General features: G+C 42.1%; 1 protein-coding gene across 4 annotated transcripts in view; it reads right to left on the bottom strand.

Moving 5' to 3' along the window:
• The window catches only part of GALNT7 (polypeptide N-acetylgalactosaminyltransferase 7), a 262,812-nt gene that overhangs the window by 127,248 nt on the left and 111,675 nt on the right, over nucleotides 1-23,889 (bottom strand). For all 4 annotated transcript variants that reach the window (XM_073577415.1, XM_073577411.1, XM_073577405.1 and 1 more), the window contains exon 2: nucleotides 22,003-22,460. In XM_073577415.1, coding sequence (XP_073433516.1) covers nucleotides 22,003-22,268 — 266 coding nt within the window. In that variant the 5' untranslated portion in view covers nucleotides 22,269-22,460. The remainder of the gene's footprint in view (nucleotides 1-22,002; nucleotides 22,461-23,889) is intronic.

Raw genomic sequence — 23,889 nt, 5'->3', positions numbered from 1 at the left:
TCCTTTATTCTGTTTCAGAAAGCTCCACAATCATGGCGAAGATTACTGACTTGACAGATGTGGAACTTAATAAAGAAGAAAACCTTTCAAGTTTCTCCCTTTCCTTTGCGCTCCCCTGCGATCGGGTTACCCTGCTTCCCAGAAAGCAGTCAATGACACACTCCACAAAAGGTCATTGCTAAAGAAGCTGGCTGCTCAGAGAGCTGTATCCAAGCATATTAATGGAAAGTTGAGTGCAAGGAAAGTGTGGTAGGTGGACAAGCTACCAGGATAACTGCAGCCTGGAAGGGATTGTTAAGAAAAGGCCATTCAAAAATTTGGGGGAGATTCACAAGGAGTGGACTGCTGCTGGGGTCATTTATTCAAGAGCCACCACATATAGACGTATCCAGGACATGGGTTACAAATGTTGCATTCCTTGTGTCAAGCCACTCATGACCAATAGACAAGGCCAGAAGCATCTTACCAGGGCCAAGGAGAAAAATTACTGGACTGTTGGTCAATGGTCCAAGGTGTTTTCAGATGAAAGTAAATTTTGCATTTCATTTGGAAATCAAGACCCCAGAGTCTGGAGGAAGAGTGGAGAGGCCACAATCCAAGCTGCTTAAGGTCTAGAGTGAAGTTTCCACAATCAGTGATGGTTTGGGAAGCTATGTCATCTGCTGATGTTTTACTCCACTGTGTTTTATCAAGACCAAAGTCAGCGCAGCCGTCTACCATGAAATTTTAGATACTTCATGCTTCCCTCTGCCGACAAGGAGATGGAAATTTCATTCTCCAGCAGGACTTGGCACCTGTCCACACTGCCAAAAGTACCAATACCTGGTTTATAAACAGTATCACTGTGCTTGATTGGCCAGCAAACTCGCCTGACATTAACCCCATAGAGAATCAACAATGAAGAAGAGCTGACGGCTGCTATCAAAGCAACCTGGGCTTCCATAACACCTCAGCAGTGCCACAAGCTGATCGCCTCCATGCCACGCCGTATTGATGCAGTAATTGATGCAAAAGGAGCCCCGACCAAGTACTGAGTGCATTTACTGAGCATACATTTCAGTAGGCCAACATTTCAGATTTTAAAATAATTTTTCAAGCTGGTGTTATATCGTACTAGCTGAAGTGCCCGGTGCTGCCCGGGCATAGTAACTAACTGTGGTTAGTTATAACAAATTATAATTATCTTCCATCCAATAGCCCCGTGCCCATATACCCATCATACATATCCACCATCCCATAATCGAGTGCCCATATAGCCATCACACATCCTTCATCTCATAGTCCCATGCCCATATACCCATCATACATATCCTCCATCCCATAGGCCAGTGCCCATATACCCATCACACATCCTTCATCCCATAGTCCCGTGCCCATATACCCATTATGACATCATCATCATGGCAACCGTTATGACATAACCGTCACTATTGCAACCTATTAAGACATCGTCACCATGGCAACCATTGTGACAGCATCTTCACCATTGCAACCTATTATGACATTAGCGTCGCCATGGCAACCATTATGACATGATAATGAGGGACGGGGCTTGCAGCCTATGACGACATCAGCGTCGCCATGGCAACCATTATGACATCATAATGAGGGGCGGGGCTTGATACACTTTTTCCCCATTATGTAGATAGGGGCAAAATTGTTTGGTGAGTTGGAACGCGTGGGGTTAAAATTTTGCCTCACAACATAGCCTATGACGCTCTCGGGGTCCAAACGTGTGACTGTGCCAAATTTTGTGGCTGTAGCTGCGACGGTACAGATGCCAATCCCGGACATACACACATACAAACATACACACATACACCCACATTGTTAATAAAGATTATTATTATTATTTTTATATAGCGCTAACATATTCCGCAGCGCTTTACAGTTTGCACACATTTTCATCATTGTCCCCGATGGGGCTCACAATCTAAATTCCCTATCAGTATGTCTTTGGTATATAAAGTATTCTAATTTACCTAGATAATGACTTTTGGGTTTTCATAGGCTGTAAGCCACAATCATCAACATTAACAGAAATAAATCACTTTTTGTAACGACTCTAATATAAGAGTTTCACTTTTCGTACTGAAGAACTAAAATAAATTAACTTTTTGATGATAATCTAATTTTGTGAGAAGCACCTGTATTTCTATGTACAGGGCCTTATAAATCCCAGCATGAAAAAAAAAACCAAAATAGAGGAGTCCAAGATATTGCCTAAAAATATGGTAAATCATCCAAAGATCACAAACAAAATCTAATAAAGGAGGATGACAATGAATGATTTTCCTAACAATAAAGTAATCTTCTACTCTCGGGTGCAGCTCATATAAATCCTCCACATACACATTTGTTACTGGGATTTGCTACAGTTTGCCTCCATTTAATTACTAGAATTGGCACACTTACAAAATTGGATTCTAACCTGGCAAATCGCAGAGATTAGCTCTGGCATTTTCATTCTTACACAAAAAAATCAATCATAACCTGTGAGCAGATTTTCCCCTAAAATCCTAGCCTGCACAACTCTTGCCAAAATGTAGCAAAGCAGAGCGATAAAGGAATTCCTGCGTTGTACTAATTGACTTTACCGACACAGGATTGCCCTAAATTTAGAGGCCCCGGAGTCTGTATGTTAATATTACTGTGATGCCACAATCACAGGCTCCCAGGACTATCCAGAGATGATCATCCCACAACTCTCAGGGACTGCAGCGATTTACATGTTCCGCAACATGCAAATCCACACAACTCAATTGCTATGTACTGTAAATCCAGCAGCGCGGGAGAGGAGGGGATTAGGGGGATTTAAAGCGAACCTTCTCTTCTAGTTTTCTTCATAAATCAGGAGTCAGACGGCAGCTGCAGGAAATCTTATTTTTTGTGTCTGTTTGACTAAAATTAAGATTTTAATTATAGAGGAAAACAGGACTGAGTCAAGTAGCTTTATATCAGCATGTGACCTGCGCACGCACAATTGATTATTACCGCATATTATATGCTCTTACTGGCTCTGAAAGCTTTCTTAGCAGTGTCTGAAGAGGAAATCCAGTCAAAACTATTTTTTTGCTATGTCATAAGTATATGTGCAAAGATCACACTGAATCTAATGCAACATCCTAAACTGCCAGAGATTTCCGGTAAGCCTCTATTCACATCTAAACTTTTCCATGTATCTGTTCCATCATAAAAGCACAATGGCGAAAATTATGGCAGCGCCGTGTCCATCCAATCGGTGCATGCTATGTACACAGGCAGATCCCACTGATAACAATGGATCCCGCAAGGATTCCTTCACATTTTCTGCATTTTTACTAGAAAAAACAATATGGCGTGCTCCACTACTTTCAATCTTTTGACTGCACTTTGTGGAGTATCCAACGCCAACGAAGATCCGAAGAAAACTTTTGATTTTCAGGAGATTATTTTAATTTGACCCCTCAAATACCCATGACGTGACACGGGATCCATTTCATTGGATTTCTCCTAAAAGTTATGTTCACACTAAATGTTTTCAGGAGTTTTTGGATGAGAAATTCTCCAATCAAAATTTATGGATTCTCAACTTATGATTTTTGGAGAGTTTCTGCTTCACAAAAAAATCCTGAAAAAAACCCCTCAGTGTAAACATAGCTAAGGGAATGTGCATGCAGTTTTTTGCAGAGTCTGCTTTAAATAATAATTGCCTCAAACTCACTTGGAACATTCCTCCTATACACTTCTATTGCAAAGCCATGTTGCTTTTCACATGTGCAATCTTCAGCGTCTTTTGGTCACTTCATTGAAGGGGCTCCTGGTGGAATCCGCTCTAAACTAGGCGGCACAGTCCAATCAGAAGGCTGGAAAATCACTTCAAGGCTATGTACAAAACCGCCACAATGTAAGAAAATCTCTTTGCTGTGCACACATTCAGTCCTTTGTCACTTCTTTCAACAGGTCAGGGTATGGGAACTGTGAAGTGGGTAAAAAAGCTCAGATTGCTCACTCTTAGGGTACCGTCACACTTGGCGACGCACCAGCGATCCAGACAACGATGCGACCTATAGGGATCGCTGGCGAGTCTCTACGAGGTCGCTGGTGAGATGTCAAACAGATCTCAACAGCGACGCAGAAACGATCCGGAACAATACGACGGTCGTTGGGTCTCTCAGACCTGTAGTACGGAGGTCGTTCGTCGTTGTCCCTGTCAAACACGGCGATGCATGCTGGCCAGAGGGACACCAGCGATCAAAAAATGGCCCAAGACATTCGACCATAATCAGCGACATCGCAGCAGGGGCCTGATCGCTGCTATGTGTCACACGTAGCAAAATCGCAGGCGAGATCACTGTTGCGTCACATCGGTGACGCAACAGCGATCTCGCTATGTGAGGCGGGGGCTTTAAGGTCTCGCTGCGCGTGGCACGCATCGGCGACCCCCCCCGGTATCGCTGATCATGCAGGAATGTTCTGGGCCGCTTTTTGATCGTTGGTCTCCCGCTGGCCAGTGTCATTATTCTTTATATATACACAATTGAGGTGCTCCTTTATGTATGGGCATGATCTTTTTTCTTGCTTTTCTATCTCCTGCTGGCCAGCACGCATCGCTGCATGTGGCAGCGGGAGACCATCGATCAGCGAGCTCCCAGCGCTGTAAGCAGACGCTGGGAGCTGGTATCCAAGGTAGATATCAGGTAACTAAGTGCATGTGTCGCTTAATTACCCGCTGTGTACCTTGGATACCAGCATGCTCGCACTGGGAGCTGGTATCCAAGGTAAACAGCGGGTAACTAAGTGCCGCGTGCTTAGTTACCCGATATTTACCTGGGTTACTAGCTCCCAGCATAAGCACGCTGGTATCCAAGGTACACAGCGGGTAACTAAGCGATGCGCAAGCTTAGTTACCCGATATTTACCTTGGATACCAGCATCCTCGCTGGTGAGATCTGCCTGTTTGGCAGCTCACCAGCAATCATGTAGCGATGCACCAGCGATCCTGACCAGGTCGTATCGTTGTCGGGATCGCTGGTGCATCGTTTGGTGTGACGGGACCCTTAGGGCTCATGCACATGACAGTATTTTCGGTCCAAGTGCAATCCGACAAAACATCAGATCGCACTCGGACCAATGTGAATCGATGAGGCCGAGCACATGTCTGATATTTATAGTCAGTCTGTGGAAATAAATAGCAGCATGCCACAGTTGGATCATAATATCAGTCTTTACTCGACCATCCAAGTCTGACAAAATTGAGAAGATGGAGAATTTTTTATTTCTAAATCCGAGAAAACTGGATCATGCCGTGATCAAATTCTGATCAGTGTGTGATTAGCATAATCGGCCGTATTCTCTCAGATAAAATACTGTTGTGGCCAACACTAGGAAGCCACCGACTAGCTGCCAACTGCCAGAGAAGCCTCTTCAGGAAGAGGCCCGCAGTCTTTTTCTTGAAGTGGCTCCACTTAGGAAAACCATGGTAGGATAGGCATCAGCGTCCTAAAACTGATGTGTACACACATCCAAAAAGTACTTCAGGAAATAAAAAATTCCTCCATAAACTCACCAGGTCCTCGCATAGACGCCAGCGTATTTGCATAGTTTTTGCTGATGACTGGGTGTTTCCCAACTCGTCTCTTCTGATGGAATGTGCACCGCAAGTCCGTTCCACATTGCAGTGCATATTTTCATTCTTTTTCATGTTTTTTTAGCACTTTTTTTTTTTTAAGGAGGCTTCTAGGAGGAATCTGCCTGAAAAAGATGTGTGCAGGTATCTAAAGAAAAAGCATTTCCTGAAGTAGTTTTCACTAGAAAACTCAATTATGAGCATCTTAAAAGAACTGTGTGAACATACTCCAAAGCTAAATTCACACGGCCATGTCAAATTTTGCTTCAGTAACAACGAACAGCACATGGACAGCTTCGGTCTGCATTCAGTCATTTCTTGCTTCCATAAATGTGAATGGCTGAATGAGAAGAAGCTAAATAGAGCTTTTCTCAGATCAGGCACAAATGTTAAAGCAAAAAAAAAGTGTAATTAGCCCTATTGATTTCTTTTGGTCAGATTAATCGGAGGTGTGTAGTTGGGATGAGATTAAAAAAAAAAAAACCTGCCATGTGAATAAGGCCAAGTGAAGAAGAGGCAAAACTCCAACATTTATAGCTCAGTTGTGCCATCATTTATTGATCTTCAGAAGTTCATAAAGCGGACAAGAACAACTGCAGCGAAGTTCAGCAGAAAGATGGACAGCACTACGTACAGTAGCTAAGGTTTGTGCCAGCATGATGTGTTCATATATCATGTTACAGACCCCAAAAATCTAAGCACAGGGTCCATAAAATAAATAGGGATGTATCTGGTTTTCCGGTCTACAAACATGTAGCTATAATGTTATTTTTAATAAATTATGATTTTCTTTGGGAACCTTTTCTTGCTCATTTCAGTATGCGTTCATTAATGATTTTCATTTGTCACGTCAATGACAAGCTTTCATGTTTTGTATGCACAGTACTAATTTTGGCCATTTTTGTACAGTAACCACTACTTTACATAACAAAGTGACCTCACAGTGTAGAATTACATCCAAAGGCAAAAACAGAAACTTTAAAAGATAAAGCTTCCAGCAGAAACCAGACAAGCAGTATTCCCATCTGTCCCCCCAGGAGGACATGGTCAGCCACCAGAAACAATGTGACTGATGGAGTCTGCAAGTGTTCTCACAGGAAAAGCTCCATCGGAACACAGAAATGCAGTCACACGTTATCTCTGGAGCCCACCAGACTACACACATGTTCCAGTAATGTCAGCAAGATTAAATGACAAACCGGTTAAAGACAGAGGACAGCTTCTCCTTGATATCTAAAAAAAAAAAAAAAAAAAAAAATACACCCGCAGAAGAAAAGAAAACTATACTGACACCATCCTCCACGTCAGCAGCTTCTATGGACCATGCACAGTCATGAGATTGTCAGATGTAGCAATGGTAAAAATAAAATACATAACCGTTAACCGGACAATAATAATGCCCATACTCGGGATTATGTGGTCATCTAACCATTAGGCCTAATGGCACCGATACGAATGGTGGCACTACAAGGCCAAAAAAGCAATACTTCTATGGACTGATACCTCAGTAATTTGGGGGGAGTCCAGCATGCCTAAGCTGTTCTAAGAGTCCATGTAAAAAATCAGGTACACAGAGGTATTACGGGTGTCTATACACTTGTGTATGAGGTATTCGGATGGGTTAAAAATGGGGGACAGTAATACAGAAGGCGGCTCTCCAAGAAAATACGTTATTAATTTACTAACAGACAAGTTTGATGCAATTGTGTTCTCATCGTGTATTAAGTACAAGACTGCTGACAGACCATTTACTGTGTGGGGGACAGTCTCCTCTAAGGACTCAAGTACATGTCTCTATTACAGCATACTACAAAACGCAGAGAAGTAGATATGGCAATTATTGCTCCTCTGTGCCCCATCAGATACCTTAAGTACAAAGCAAAGAATCCTTATTATGGAAGGTTAAAGGAGTGGTCAGAACCACTAGCCGGGATTTAATCCGAAATGTTTATTTAATGTAATAATCTAATCTCTTTTCAAATATACTTCAATTAAATTCTCTACAGTTCTCTCTCTACTTTTAAGTGCTTTATTTTATTTTTTTTTAGCAACTTCCTGTTTGATATTTCCTTTGAGAATTTCCAGTGCATGCTGGGATAGTCAAACAAGATGTTATATGGGGGGAGTCTACAGTCACTGCCGCAGCCTATGTCCCCACCTTGACACGAAGCATCATCAGTGACTTCAGGGGCTGGGCTAGTCCCTCCTCTACTGAGTACACAAGTTGCGGCTGTCAATTCCGACATATGCTGAGTAGGATCTTGTCACTGTGCAGTATTCTCTTTAATTTCCAGTGACAGTGTGCGCTCTCGCAGTCAGAAGTGATGAGCCTGCCAGAGAGCACACCGTCAGTGCGCATTGTAAGGAGAAAACTGGCAAGCAGGAAAAGCAGAGACCAGCCCCGCCACCCCAAAAGTGATATCGGTTTTGAAGACAGAGCTGGCATCTGTTATCGCTGCTTGTTTGGTTCTCTCTTTAAAATGCACACTGACAGTACGCTCTTTTTCAGACTCATCACTTCTCATCATAGTCGTTGAGGGAGCGCACAGTCACTGTTCATTAAAAATATTGCATGGTGACAAGATCCTACTAAGCATACGTCGGAATGAACAACCGAAACATGCTCAGTAGAGCTGAAACTGGCCCCAGAAACGGACATCACTGATGACACTTAAATTCAGAGTGGGGACATAGGCTGAAACAACTCTGTTGCCAGAATACCTTATGCCAGGGGCTCCTTCCCTTTTCCTAATGCTAGGGGCACCCTAGCTATCCCTGCACCCCGCATTCCTTCTGATAATGAAGATGCCAGGGCCACAAACCTTGCTGACCTACTGAATCAGCTCTATATCTGTCCCCCACCCAGGGAAGTGGAGAGTAATAGTGTATGTATATACCCAAACCAGATTAACAAGAGAGGACGCACAAGGATAATTGAAAATACCAAACATACAAATATGCACTTATAGACAACATAGAGGAACACCAGGGAGAAAAAGAAGGTAAACAAAATAAGAAATGATGAGGAATTCCACACAACAGAAACGCCACGCAATAATCACAGATTACACTCCTAACGCCTCTACCTACAACCGACACCTCATCTCCACAACATGCAACAAAAGACTGACTAACACTGGCAATGCAGATTGCAAGAGGCAAGAATATATAGGCGAGAGGAGTGGCCAATACTGAACAGTTGAGCGCATCCAAGCAGGAAAGCTACAGAGACTGTAAGCTGAACAATTTAACCCCTGCACTGCCAACATATATCTGAACCATTCAATATGATGGGGAAATGCTTCTAATCAGTCAAGGAGTACATAAAATCAGACCAGGTCTTCTGGCCCCTCTTTGTCTTGATAAACCTGTGACATAGGCTTCATTTCAGGGTGGGGACAGTGACCGCAGCCTCTGCCCCTTCATGATGTCTCGTTTGAGTATCCCAGCATGCACTGGGGATTCACAAACAAATTTTCACTAAACAGGAAGATGGTAAAAAAAATAAAATAAAGCCGTTAGATCAGAAAGGGAAAAGTAGGGATTTATTAATTAAAGCATATTACTAAAGCAATTAGATTAATAGTGTGAGTTTCTGACCACCCTTTTAACTTCATTCATAAGGCACCCAGTGGAGTAAAGCAGTAAATTTAGTCACACAGTTTGCATATGGTCATGCAGGACTCTGTGGCCCCTGATTCATCATTTGCGATATACTGAAGTCACTTTTGTCTGTGTTGTGGCATTCCTGCCTTATTTTTGTGTCAAATTCCTTGAAATGGCGCAGGGGGTTCATGAATTTGGTATCTAATAAAAAAATGCTTTTTTGCTTTTGAAAGTTATTTGCAATTTTTAGTACAAAAAAAAAAAAAAAAAAAAAATCACAAATCCTTTAAAAAGATGCACTTTTTTCTTAACTGTCTGGATGAGGAAGTTTTCAACAAAAAATAATAATTCAAAATAAAATAAAAAAATCAAATTAAAAATTGCTGTAAATCTTGTAAAGAATAGGGCGCAGATAATAAAGCCACGAAAAAAAAAAAATTACTCCAAAAACTGGAGAAACTACACTGATGAATCGGGGCCAGAGTCTGTATGTAAAGTCTGCCTGAGCATTTATAGATATACTAGATGGAGGCCTGATACTATTGCATCGGGAGGGCGATAATGTCACGATGGGAGCAGGCTTTGCAGCGTTGAGAATCTCTCCCCCCATGTGCTCACCCACCTATCCACTCGCTCTTTCCCCATGTGCTGACTTCTCCCGTCTGTGCTCTCTTCTTTGACCTGTCTACCCCATGTGCTATCCCTCTTGCCTGCTGTATCTCTCCTTCCTGTGCTGTGTTCTCCCCTCATGTGCTGGCCTGTTTGAGCTGTCTCCCCCGGTGCTCTCCTTCACCTGTGTCTGACCATGTACAGCAGGGTTCCCCAACTCAAGTCCTCAAGACCCACCAACAGATCATGTTTTCAGGATTTCCTTTGTATTTCACAGGTGAAGTAATTATTACCTGAAAACATGATCTGTTGGTGGGCCTTGAGGACTGGAGTTTGGGAACCCTGGTGTACAGAACATACCACAGCTCCTGGGCAGGGGAGGAAGCAAAAGACAATACTGACATTACAGCAGGAGATCACAGAGGATACATTATGTGAGGTAAAATATTGTTTAAAAACAGTCAGTCAAATATTTTACCTCACAAAATGAATTCTCTGTGATCCCTTGCTGTAATGTCAGTATTGTCTTTTGCTTCCTCCCCTGCCCAAGAGATGTGGTATGCTCCGTACACGGTCAGACACAGACAGTTTTTAAAATGAACTTTCGTTCGTGGGAAAACCCCTTTAATATGACCGGCTTCCTCTGCCTGTAGACACATCGCGCATCTGCCGGCAGGATTAGCCAAATTATTCACTGCGCCCGCGCTGAATTCGCGCAAGCGCAGTGCGACGGTATTCCACTGGTGGTACCGCGCAAGAGGCTGCGTGAGTGTGTGCGCGTGAGTCAGAGTGCGCGAGTGTGTGTTGCGACGGTGTTCCGCTGGTGGTGCCGCACAATAGGTTGGTACCAGCAGCAGTTTCCATATTGAGACACACATCACTTGGGTGTCCCAATATGACGGTCGGTGAACTTCCTCCATTTGGAATTCTGGGATAGAGTGACATCTGGACAGAACAGGAAATGAAAACATTACAAGGCCATTATATTAATAGATTTGCACAATATTTCGGAGTGAACCATAGCATTTATTTAAGGGGATGAAACTTTGGACTCGATTTTACGTGGTAGACTGGCAAAAAAAATGGGAGAAAAACAGTAAAATGCAATTAGGAAGTGGGTCCATTTTGTTGAAGTCTGTGGATATACACGGCACATTTGGATAGTTTTGGGTATTCAAATGTAACTCCTCAGAATGATTGCTCAGTGTACGGAATTAAAGGGAACCTGTCAGCAGGATTGCGCACAGTAACCTACAGATAGTGTCAGGTCGGTGATGTTATACTGAATAAAATGATACCTTGGTTGATGAAATCCGTCTTGTGGTTGTTGTTCAATTGTTCAATCTTTATTTTCAGTTTTGAGTTAATGATAAGCTCGTGCTCTGGGGCGGCCTGTGGGGGTCTTCATGTGGTGCTCTACTTACGTATTCATAATGAAGACTGATGACAGGTCACTGATCGCTCACTGACCTGCCCCCTAGTTTACATAATGAATATTAAAAAAAAATCCACTTGAAGATGGCGCCCACCATGCAGCAGCAGCTATCAGTTTACGTAGAGGTGATCCAATAGCGGCTATTGTGCAGGTGGCACCATCTTGGAGGAGTAATTTATTTTCTCGCTAGCGCCAATGCCTGCACAGTAGCAGTTATTGGAACACCACTATATACACCAATAGCTGCTGAGCAGGCACAGCGGGTGCCATTTTCAAGATTTATTTTATTTTTTTAATATCAGGATAACCTCAACCACATTAATTATACACACAGTACATACAGTCATGGCCAAAAGTATTGACACCCCTGCAATTCTGTCAGATAATACTCAGTTTCTTCCTGAAAATGATTGCAAACACAAATTCTTTGGCATTATTATCTTCATTTAATTTGTCTTAAATGAAAAAACACAAAAGAGAATGAAGCAAAAAGCAAAACATTGATCATTTCACACAAAACTCCAAAAATGGGCCGGACAAAAAGTATTGGCACCCTCAGCCTAATACTTGGTTGCACAACCTTTAGCCAAAATAACTGCGACCAACCGCTTCCGGTAACCATCAATGAGTTTCTTACAATGCTCTGCTGGAGTTTTAGACCATTCTTCTTTGGCAAACTACTCCAGGTCCCTGATACTTGAAGGGTGCCTTCTCCAAACTGCCATTTTTAGATCTCTCCACAGGTGTTCTATGGGATTCAGGTCTGGACTCACTGCTGGCCACCTTAGAAGTCTCCAGTGCTTTCTCTCAAACCATTTTCTAGTGCTTTTTGAAGTGTGTTTTGGGTTATTGTCCTGCTGGAAGACCCATGACCTCTGAGGTAGACCCAGCTTTCTCACACTGGGCCCTTAATTATGCTGCAAAATTTGTTGGTAGTCTTCTGACTTCATAACGCCATGCACACGGTCAAGCAGTCCAGTGCCAGAGGCAGCAAAGCAACCCCAAAACATCAGGGAACCTCCGCCATGTTTGACTGTAGGGACCGTGTACTTTTCTTTGAATGCCTCTTTTTTCTCCTGTAAACTCTATGTTGATGCTTTTGCCCTAAAAGCTCTACTTTTGTCTCATCTGACCAGAGAACATTCTTCCAAAATGTTTTAGGCTTTTTCAGGTAAGTTTTGGCAAACTCCAGCCTGGCTTTTTTATGTCTCAGGGTAAGAAGTGGGGTCTTCCTGGGTCTCCTACCATACAGTCCCTTTTCATTCAGACACCGACGGATAGTACGGGTTGACAATGTTGTACCCTTGGACTGCAGGGCAGATTGAACTTGTTTGGATGTTAGTCAAGGTTCTTTATCCAACATCCGCACAATCTTGCGTTGAAATCTCTTGTGAATTTTTCTTTTCCGTCCACATCTAGGGAGGTTAGCCACAGTGCCATGGGCTTTACACTTCTTGATGACACTGCGCACGGTAGACACAGGAACATTCAGGTCTTTGGAGATGGACTTGTAGCCTTGAGATTGCTCATGCTTCCTCACAATTTGGTTTCTCAAGTCCTCAGACAGTTCTTTGGTCTTCTTTCTTTTCTCCATGCTCAATGTGGTACACACAAGGACACAGGACAGACGTTGAGTCAACTTTAATCCATGTCAACTGGTTGCAAGTGTGATTTAGTTATTGCCAACACCTGTTAGGTGCCACAGGTAAGTTATAGGTGCTGTTAATTACACAAATTAGAGAAGCATCACATGATTTTTCGAACAGTGCCAATACTTTTGTCCACCCTCTTTTTTATGTTTGGTGTGGAATTATATCCAATTTGGCTTTAGGACAATTCTTTTTGTGTTTTTTCATTTAAGACAAATTAAATGAACATAATAATACCAAAGAATTTGTGTTTGCAATAATTTTCAGGAAGAAACTGAGTATTATCTGACAGAATTGCAGGGGTGTCAATACTTTTGGCCATGACTGTATGCGATTATGCTGTAGCGCAGGTGCCATGGCTGTTTCTTTTTTCAGTATGTAAATATAATATTCATTATGTAAACTAGGGGGCAGGTCAGTGAGGGACTAGTGACCTGTCAGCAGTCTGCATTATGAATACCTAATCAGAGCACCACATGAAGACCCCCACAGGCCGCCCCGGAGCACAATAAAATCTAACTGAAAATAAAGATTAAACAACCACAAGATGGATTTCATCACCCAGGTATCAATGTAATCAGTATAACGTCGCCAATCTGACACTGTCTGTAGGTTACTGTGCACAATCCTGCTGACAGGTTCCCTGTAATGCCATGTAAATGCCGCTTTATGGTGTCTTTTAATGACAAACAATTTGATTAACTGTTACTGATTGATCATCGGTTCCTATGCTTAATGCTGGTTAGAAAAATTGCTGTGTTGTGGCTGTCCTCACTGCTGATACAAATGGTCACCGACATGCAGACAGCATAAATTTAAATCTTTTCATGTCATACAGCACTTCCCATTTTAAGTACATTTTATACAAATTATTGAAACATGAAAAGCTCGCTTCCATTATAAAACAACCTTTCATGATGAGGTTCCACACTTTCTCATCTAACCACAGGATAAAGAATGAGTATGATTTCTGTGGATCTTACTGTGAATACTCCACTATTCCTGGGAACAGGGGTCCCAAAGTGCCCTGTAACAAGCGAGTATTGATCATGCATGCACACTATGGTTCCATTTACACTGTGGTAATAAATTTGATACTTAACCTGTGATTCAATTATCCAGGGAAAAACCCCTGTAAAGCGGTGGTCTTATTTTATAATGTTATGGCATATCACTAGGATATACAGTGACATTATGATTGGTGGTCAACTAGAAAGCAGAAAAAATTGCTAAATTTTGTATTTAAAGGGAATTGGTCAGCAGGCTTTTACAATGTAATTTGAGAGCAGCAAGATGTAGGACAGAGACTCTGATTCCAGCGATGTGTCACTTACTGGACTGCTTGTTATTGTTTCCATAAAATCGATGTGTTTTCACTACAGGACTAGTTGTCTCGTGCCATATAGTCCCCCTGCTCTGTATAACCCCACCCTCACAACGGATTGGTCGCTTTTTGACAACGTACAGTGTACACAGGGAGCCGCCAATCAGTGGTGCATAGATCTCAGCATTCACAGAACTAGCAATTCTGCAACAGATAACAGTGATTTTATCAGAACTGCAGCAAACACCTGGTGACAGACTCCCTTTAAGAATCAGACTTACTTGCTTGTTGAAATTATAGTTATGAGTAACTAGCTTGGGCCGTGCAAAATTTTCGCACATTGATCGTCGGGGGCGCAGGCAATTTCAGAAAAAGCAAGCTGGTCAAATGTAAATGTATTTCATGAGCTGATGAACACAGACAGGTATTTATATATGTAGATTGGTAATACAATAAATTGTTTTGTTAAGTAGAGGCCAAGAAATGTCTTCCGGTTGAGATGCCACCTGCAGGTCATTGTGTCTCTCTGCAGGTTAATGAAAATGAATGTTTAAACTGTATTTTGTGATCAAATTGTGGATGTGTGGTTTGTTTGCCTATTGTCTTGCCGAAGGGGGCAAGTTTACCTTTCAAATGGTGTATCATGTGTGCGTGTGGGTGCAGTATGAACGGGGATGCAAAGGAATCACCAAAAAAAACAGTGTTTAGAAATAATAGAGTAGGTGTCATGGCTTCTTTCTATAATGGGAGCCAATAAAGAGATGATTGATCAGTTTTCTAATCTTGAGGGATCCCATTAAATTATAAGGTCTATCAGGCCTGTTTAGTTTGTTTTTCTTGAGCAGCAGTTTTCTTGCCATCATAAAGAACAGAATGCCACGAGAGAGGAGACCAGCGCCAGTGTGAACAGAGACAGCCAACGCTTCATATCTCTGGCTGCAGTTATACTTTTTTCCGTTCTGGTTTCTCATTGATTAAGTCACTCGTTTCCTTTGTGAACATCTCTTTCTAAGCGACTTTTGTGTTTGACTATGTACAAAACAAATAACACAGTACTTTCGCAAGTACTACACACGGGTTTTAAAGGGAATCTGTCATTTTGAGATATCAAATAATGATATCATTCAATTGTGTGTCACATAAGGATTCTCTTAGTACTTTTGCTTCCCTCTGACCCCGCACCTTTCATGCATAAATACCTTTTTTATATCGGTTCAGATGTATGTAAACTGCCGCTGTCCGGTCCAATGGGCGGGGCTTATTCACCTGCTCCCCCCTCCCTGTCTTGCTGTACACAAGAAGAAATGCGTAGAGCAAGACAGGGAGGGGGGGGGGAGCAGGTGAATAAGCCCCGCCCAGCGGACGGGACTGCGGCAGCTTACACACATCAGAACCGATATAAAAAAGGTATTTATGCATGAAAGGTGCGGGGTCAGAGGGAAGCAAAAGTACTAAGAGAATCCTTATGTGACACACAACTGAATGATATCATTATATGATATCTCAAAAAAGGGGTGACAGATTCCCTTTAAGGTGAGGCGAGAGGGTGCTCAGGGCAGAGTGCTCTCACAATGCACAGCGCGCCCGGCCGGGAGAAGAGGGAGCTTCCTTGCTGTAGTATATGATGAGAAGTGTGGATTTCTGTGTACCCATCTATTCTGCATTGTCTGATGGCAGCCGCTTTGATTTCTAACTCTTGCAGTCTATTATTCCAATGCAGCTGGTTCCCAGCTAAAGAGATGTTACAGTTTCTTTTGTAAATCATAAATCATGCAGCCATTGATCTGACTGCTTCCGACAGTGGCTGTATGATAAACTTGTAACAAAAATATTTCCCAATGCAAAAAAGTATTTATTCAATGTGAAATATTGCCAGCGCCTATTTCTGTGCAACAAATAGAATACGGTAAGTGCAGTTACATATGCCATAGAGAGGTAGTACCTGGGGGCTCAGTACTACCAGGATCACTCATTAGGAAACACTAGTGGATCACTTCTCTTCCAGCTTACTTATGTTTTGGTGCACCTCTTTCCTCCACATCTCATTCATTTCCCTGTATTTTAAATAGAGAGGAATAAATGGGATAATAAGCTTCCGGGAAATGTGCCGATTTAATATTTCATGTGCATATCCTATTAATAGCACTGTTACACTGAGCCGCATCCCCCCGCTGCTGTCCCCAGCATTGCACCAGTCCCCCTCACAGAACAGTCCTGTGTCTTCTCCCAAGTCTTATGCTTTAAAGCTTCTTGTTACCCTTCCCTGGTATATTACCACATCATTATCACTGTGGACACTTAAAATCCACCGGTATCACAGTGGTGGGCCATTTCCATTATCCTCTTGAGGCTGTGTACCCACATAAGCGGTTTTTTCGCGTTTAAGCGTTTTTACCAGCAAAAACGCTTACAAGAAGCATCCCATTCATTTTAATGAATTCCGCACTTTGTGCATATTGATGCGTTTTTTTTCCCGCAAAAAAACGCATTGCGGTAAAAAACGCAGCATGCTCATTAATTTCGTGGAAAAATCCGCATTTCTAACTATATTCTATGAGACTGGGGATGCTCCGGAAAAAAAGCATAATAAACGCACAAAAATCGTGTAATAAAACGCGTGTTTCCTGGGAAGGAGTCCGGTTTTTAGTCAGGAATTTTCTGCATATATGGGTACATAGCCTTAGAGATTACATACAGCAGTGGAGGCCACAGGCAGAAAAGGGTCCCTGTGCAAAAGCAATATATGGGCCCTTTGTAGTCCAATAGCTCATGAAAATGCACAATTCCACCTGCTTTGTAGGTGGAATGGGCCCCACACACCTCTTGGGCCCTAGTGGTGGCATCCATATTATGGCTACCGCTGACATACAGAACAGCTATTCAAGGTCAGAAGCAACTGAAGTCAGATTTCCATTCGAGACCCTCACCAGAAGAGCAGCAAGTCCAGGGCTGTGGAGTCGGAGTCGTGGAGTCGAAGTTAGTTTTGGTTGGAGTCAGAGTCGGTAGAGATGTACCGACTCCAGCTTTAAAAAAAATGTATTAATATTTCATAATTGAACTTTCATATGAATTTTATAAATGTTACTCAAATATATATGTTCTATCAAACTATGAACAACAGTGATAAGCAGTTCTGCTGGAGATAGAGACATTTCTTACTTCTTGTGTGTCACTGTTCTCCACTGCCCTTATCTAATCTTATACTTGGTTAACCTCATGCTGCCCCAACCCCCCTACTTACAATGTATGAAGCTGAAAGTGAAAATGTGTTGCAAATTCTTAGTAGTAAAGCTCCTCCTCTAGACTAGATCATACTAGGTGTGCGTCTTCCAAGCATCTCACAGCTGCCTGCTACTCAGAAGAGGAAGACTAAGAAGTATTATCCTTTCAACAAACTTTGCATCAGTTAACTGTGAGTACATGAGGAATAATAACAGTATTACTGACCACTATATCAGTTGTACGACCTGGCAATAATTTTGTACAATTGTTTTTAGGAAAAACATTTCACCATCACTCAAGATAGAAAACATTATGTCTGTCAGTGTATGACAAATGATCCAGACGAAAACAAATGCTGTGAAGCCAAGATGAGTGCATATTCAGGCAAAGTTAAAAATGCTCCTACCAGAGCTTCTAATCTAAAGAGACATTTACAGTGCTTTCATCAAGAAGTACTGAAAGCAGTGGTTGAGAAAGACTGCATCCAAACCAATGAACCAGTGCCCAGCTCTTCCAGCCAAACAAAGGAGCAGAGAACTTTGCAGCCATCAGTTGCAAGATATTTTGTCAGTGCAAAGTTACTGTGACAATGACAGTAGATACATTTAAAAAACATCATAGAGCTTGTTGTAAAGGATAGTGTGCCTATTTCATTATTTTCACGACCAGCTTTTATGTGTCTGAATGGGGAAATGGCCCGCAAGCTTGGTGTTTCTCTGGAGAGAGAGAGTATTAGAAAATTAGTAATCGAAGAAGCTTTTAAACAAAAGGAAGAACTTAAACTCTCAAGGGACGCTTTCTGTTTCTTAAAATGGATGCCTGCACACGTCACAGAGTGAACTATTTTGCCATCAATGTCCGATTTGTTTGTGACAAAAATGAAATAGTTACCAAGACATTGGCAGTAAAAGACACCAAAGCTCATCACACCAGTGAGTTTCTCCAGGTCTTGGTGGAAAAGGTTCTGCAAGACTATGAACTTAAAAAAGAGCAAGTTCTTTCTGTCGTAATTGACAATGCTTCAAATATGATAAGTACTATTAAGCTAATGAATGAGAGTAATGATGGTGACCAGCAGCTAGAAGAACATTCTGGGTCCACAGACACAGAAATGTTTGAAATAGAGGAACACAGTATTGTAACTGAGGAGCAAACTGAAGTTGCTTCAGATAAACAGCAACATGATAGTTTAGATGATCTTGTTGAAACTGTGTCAATATGTTCTTTCATTCATCACATGCGCTGTGTTGTGCATACGCTACAGCTGGCTATAAGAGACAGTCTGCAAGAAGGACATGCTGCTGCACTGATTGGCAAAGTGAGAAAATTGGCTACTGTTGCCAGAACCCCTAAAGTTGACTCAATTTTGAAGAGACGTGCTGGAAAAGGGGCAATTGATCAAGCCACACGATGGGGCAGTACTTACTTAATGATTCAGCGCTTGGTTGAACTGAAAACCTTTCTTGTAGACATGGCTAACCCTCAACTGACGCTAAATGAAAGTCAGTGGAATCAGGTGACTGAGCTGGAAAAATTGCTAGAGCACCCATTTACAGTGACTAAAAAATTACAAGCAGAGGACTTAACTCCAGGTATTTTCTTAAAGGAGTGGAAGAACCTGATGTTTCGCCTGTCCCAAAGAGGAGGGTTTATTGCAAGTGGCATTGCTACATCAATGAAACGGAGAGAGGAGCTACTATTACAAAATAACATTCTTTTGGCAGCTGTTTATATAGACCCAATGCATCGGAATCTTCTAGATGATCAACAGCTAAGGAAAAGAAGCTCTGTTTGAAATAGCAGTAAGGATGAAATGGTTGCAGAACAGTCAGGAGGAACAAGAAGAATTTGGTTGTCCTGCCACATCTTCACCCTCATCATCAACTGATGAAGAATTTAATTTCGAAAAATATTTGGATCACAAGGACCGTGCAAAGCGTTCCCGCATAGAAGAAGAGTCATCCCCATCAAGGAACACAGCCAGTACATTTCAGCAGAATTTTTCATGTGCACTAAAAGAAATTGAGAAATTTGACCGTTCATCAAAAATAACAGTGCAACAAGCGATTCCTCTGTATCCTGACATTGTCAGAGATGTTGCCCGAGTGGTTACTGCTTTGCCACCAACACAAGTTAGTGTAGAGAGGTTGTTTTCTGCTCTCAAAATAATTAGATCAGATTTGAGGGCATCCATGAAGGAGGATCTGACAGAGGCAATACTTTTTCTGAGGACAAATTTATAGATTTCTTCTTATTAACTGCATAAAAGTGTTTATTGCATATTTACTTACAGTTTAGAAAAGTTTATAAAAGTTATTTGCTATATTCTAATTGTATTCTAATAAATGTAGTTTTTGCTCTAAGTGGTCTGATTACTTATATGATGGTGAGAAACTGAATAAGCACGATGTTTAATATTTTACAACAGTAAATTTGTTGTTATGAATTGGCCATTTATGAAGGAGTCGGAGCCGGAGTCGGAGTCGGAGCCTGATAAAATCCAGGAGTCGGAGTCGCAACTTTGGCTTACCGACTCCACAGCCCTGGCAGCAACACCACACGGTCCATCACATGTGACCGATTTTTTTCCCTTTCACCTTTACCCTACAATTTGGAGAGGTTTTAACAAGAGGTCCCCATACACATCAAATGAGCCATCTGATGTGCACAGAGATCCCCCGAATATCCCCCCAAACTATAATGTGGCTCATTTCGTTTCATTCACAGTCTGTCATTTCACCGGACAATAGAGAGGCACATGCTGCACTATTCTGCCTGGGATTTTTGGCTGGATCTGCAATGTAGCCATCAACTCAGGAGTAAACAGAGCTCTGTTCCATCTATCAGCTATTCCTTTCCATTCCCTCACCTCCTAGCATGCATTGCTTCTGCTGATAACCAATGGCATGCTTGCCCTGAATTGAAAGCCCGCCACTATGTTATGTTTGTATTCAGCTTGACAGACAGGAGGCCGGGAGCAGAGAGATAAGACCAATACTTCATGTAATCTGTCTCCATGTCTGCTCCTTGTGACGGATTACACATGATGAAAGGCAATGGACCACCAGTTAAACAGATGTGGGACGCTTAGTGACCAGCACAAAGGAATGATCTTTTTTTTTTTCTCTCTTTTTAAGGCAGGTCAACAACATTTTTAAATTAATTGATTTACAGATTAACTGTACAGTAAAATATCTATCAAATGTGATCAAGATCTTAGATAGTAAAGTGACCATTTATAGGGGTTTTTCCACGAACAAAAGTACATTTTAATTACCGTAATAGATTTTTTAAAAATAAGGAGTTTCACAATCGGAGGTGTTACAAAAAAATGTTCCTGTTTCGAGATACCGTAATGTTATGAATGTGCCCCTGCTGTGTGCTGTGTAATGGCCGTTTCTGACCGTACAGGAAGATGATCTAATCATACCACAGCTCCTGGGCAGGGGAGGATACAGACATTACATAAGGGGATCACAGCTGATTCTGTGAGGCAAAACATTTCCATGCCTTTTTTAAACAAATGTTTTATCTCACAGAAAGAATCCACTGCGACCCCCTGCTGTAATGTCTGTATACTCTTTTGCGTCCTCCTCTACCCAGGAGCTGTGATCAGTCCATGTTCCCGTACGGTCAGACACGGCCATTACACAGTACACAGCAGGGGCACATTCATAAGATTATCTCAGCACAGGAACATTTTTTTAAACACATTAAATTGTTAAAACTTGTTAGTACTCAAAGATGTATTAATTAAAATGTTGATTAAAGTTTACTTTGATCGTGTTAAACCCCTTTAATTCTCTTAATTCACTTCAGCGGAGCAAAACTGCAACAGCAGACACCCCCCATGGGTAAAAGAGGCATGGCTGATGAAGGAAACAAAATAAATAAAAAGCGAGACCCCTTTTCCAACCCTGGACAACTACACAAGAGTGTATATTAGAAAGGTTCCCGGCTTAACCTAGCTGTATGGAGGCCTCTGTCACTCTATTACATGCAAGTCATATGTGCACACGAAATAAAGCAGCTTTACAAATAAACCAGTGGCGTTTTTCCTGAAGCGGCTTTGCTGTTCTTACAGTGGCATCAATTTGCTACAATGTAAACTATAACTATTGAAGAATGAACAAGCTGCTCCTGTTCACCACTTCACAGTCTGAAAAAGACTTTGTATGCATTGATCCGTAAGTGGATACCATTAAGAATAAATATCTATGGGTATGGCTCCGGTTACAGGCAAAAATGATACTTCATGAGCTTTTTCTACACCTTTCATGAATTTTTATATTATCGGGTAAACCGATGGGAAGCATCCATTGAACGGCGCCTCAGAGAGGCATCTGGCACCTAAAGGCTGGAATCGTACCGGTTTAATGGAGGTCACATGACATACAGAAATTCTATGACGGACACTGTTCGGCATCGGTTACCACCTCCATTTAACATACATTCCGGGAGTCCCTCCTGGCGTTTATGTTAAACGTTGGCCATTAATGCAATGTAAACATCAGAACTTTGTAGGTTAAAAAGAACAGAAAATACTTACTCTTCATGACGCAAGTCATTAATTGTTCGGTCTAATGAGATCATATCACTGGCGACCATGTTAAATCCAAATTCCTTAATGCTTGCCTGGACTGATTCTTTATAGTCAGCACCCAAGATGTATGGCTTTCCTTCTTCACCCGGTCCACCTACCACACCCTGGGGCTCTGGTTCTTTCGGTTCGAAATTTCCTAGCACTCCTTGGCGAAGCACTGGATCTGAATACACATGCGTCTGGGGCTTAAAAGTCAGAAACTGGCGTTGCATCACATTTTGCTGATTGTTAACCTTCCCATCCAGGCGGTCTTGATCATTTTGGACCTTGTTCTTCCTGCGTATCGACTCAAGGTCTACTTCTACGCCCTCAACACGAGGCCAGGGCACAACAGGCTGGAATTCATTTTTGGGGGCTAGGTTATTTTCTAATTTCCCAGCCTGAGGGAGATTTGCATTATCTTCCTGCAAATGAAAATAATTAAACAAGGATCAAGATCAGGTATGAAAAAAGAAATCTTCAACAAAACAATTCTGCACATGGCAAGAAGTTTCAGCTTTCAAAAATATACGAGAACATATAACATACATCCAGGTATGTTTACTGTGTGAGACTAGTTAAGAAGTTACGTCACATGGATTTTATGAAGCTTTCCAGGAATTAAAAGTCATAAACTGAAGAGGAGGCGGCACATTAGAGATACTAAGAAACGGCACAATTAGGTGCACATGAATATGTGGTTTTCAGAGCTGCATGCACGCTTTACTATTGGGAGCCATTTGTAACATGCATTGTTAACATGAATTTCCTACACTACCAGGGAGCAAGGAGCCATCATCAAAATACAAATATCTCTGTGGTCACGGGTCATTGCGTAGCCAATCGGAATAGTAGAACAGCCTGGGGGGTCCGATTCAAATTGTTTTTACCAAAAATCTCACATAACTATCTGAAAGCAAGAAAGTGCGACCGAGCCTTGGTATTAAATTCACAAAAGTAGTGTAGTGCTGGTGCTGTAAAGTCAAAGTTGTGCAGTCGGAAAGCCAAACAACTGATTCCTCAATGTCACCGCCACAGCCCTGCCTCACTACTGAGCATGTACATAAAGTGCAGCACAGATTCATCTCAGTTCCGACTCCGCAACACTGCCTCTCTACTGAGCATGTACATAAAGTGCAGCACAGATTCACCTCAGCTATGACTCCACAGCACTGATCACTACTGAGCATGTACATAAAGTGCAGCACAGATTCATCTCATCTACGACTCCACAGCCCTGCCTCACTACTGAGCATGTACATAAAGTGTAGCAGACTCATCTCAGCTCCGACCCCACAGCACTGCTTCACTACTAAGTATATACATAAAGTGCAGCAAAGATTCATCTCAGCTATGACTCCACAGCCCTGCCTCACTACTGAGCATGTGCATAAAGTGCAGCACAGATTCATCTCAGGTATAACTCCACAGCCCTGCCCCACTACTGAGCATGTACATAAACTGCAGCACAGATTCATCTCAGCTACGACTCCACAGCCCTGCCTCACTACTGAGCATGTACATAAAGTGCAGCACAGATTCATCTCAGCTACGACTCCTCAGCACTGGTCACTACTGAGCATTTACATAAAGTGCAGCACAGATTCATCTCAGCTCCGACTCCACAGCACTGGTCACTACTGAGCATGTACATAAACTGCAGCACAGATTCATCTCAGCTACGACTCCACAGCACTGGTCACTACTGAGCATTTACATAAAGTGCAGCACAGATTCATCTCAGCTCCGACTCCACAGCACTGGTCACTACTGAGCATGTACATAAACTGTAGCACAGATTCATCTCAGCTACGACTCCACAGCCCTGCCTCACTACTGAGCATGTACATAAAG

Source organism: Dendrobates tinctorius, unplaced genomic scaffold (genome assembly GCF_039654945.1).
Source record: "Dendrobates tinctorius isolate UK_male_01 unplaced genomic scaffold, ASM3965494v1 ptg000008l, whole genome shotgun sequence".
Classification (NCBI taxonomy): Eukaryota; Metazoa; Chordata; class Amphibia; order Anura; family Dendrobatidae; genus Dendrobates; species Dendrobates tinctorius.
Note: the sequence above shows the minus strand (reverse complement) of the source record. Positions and strands in the feature narration are given on the sequence as shown.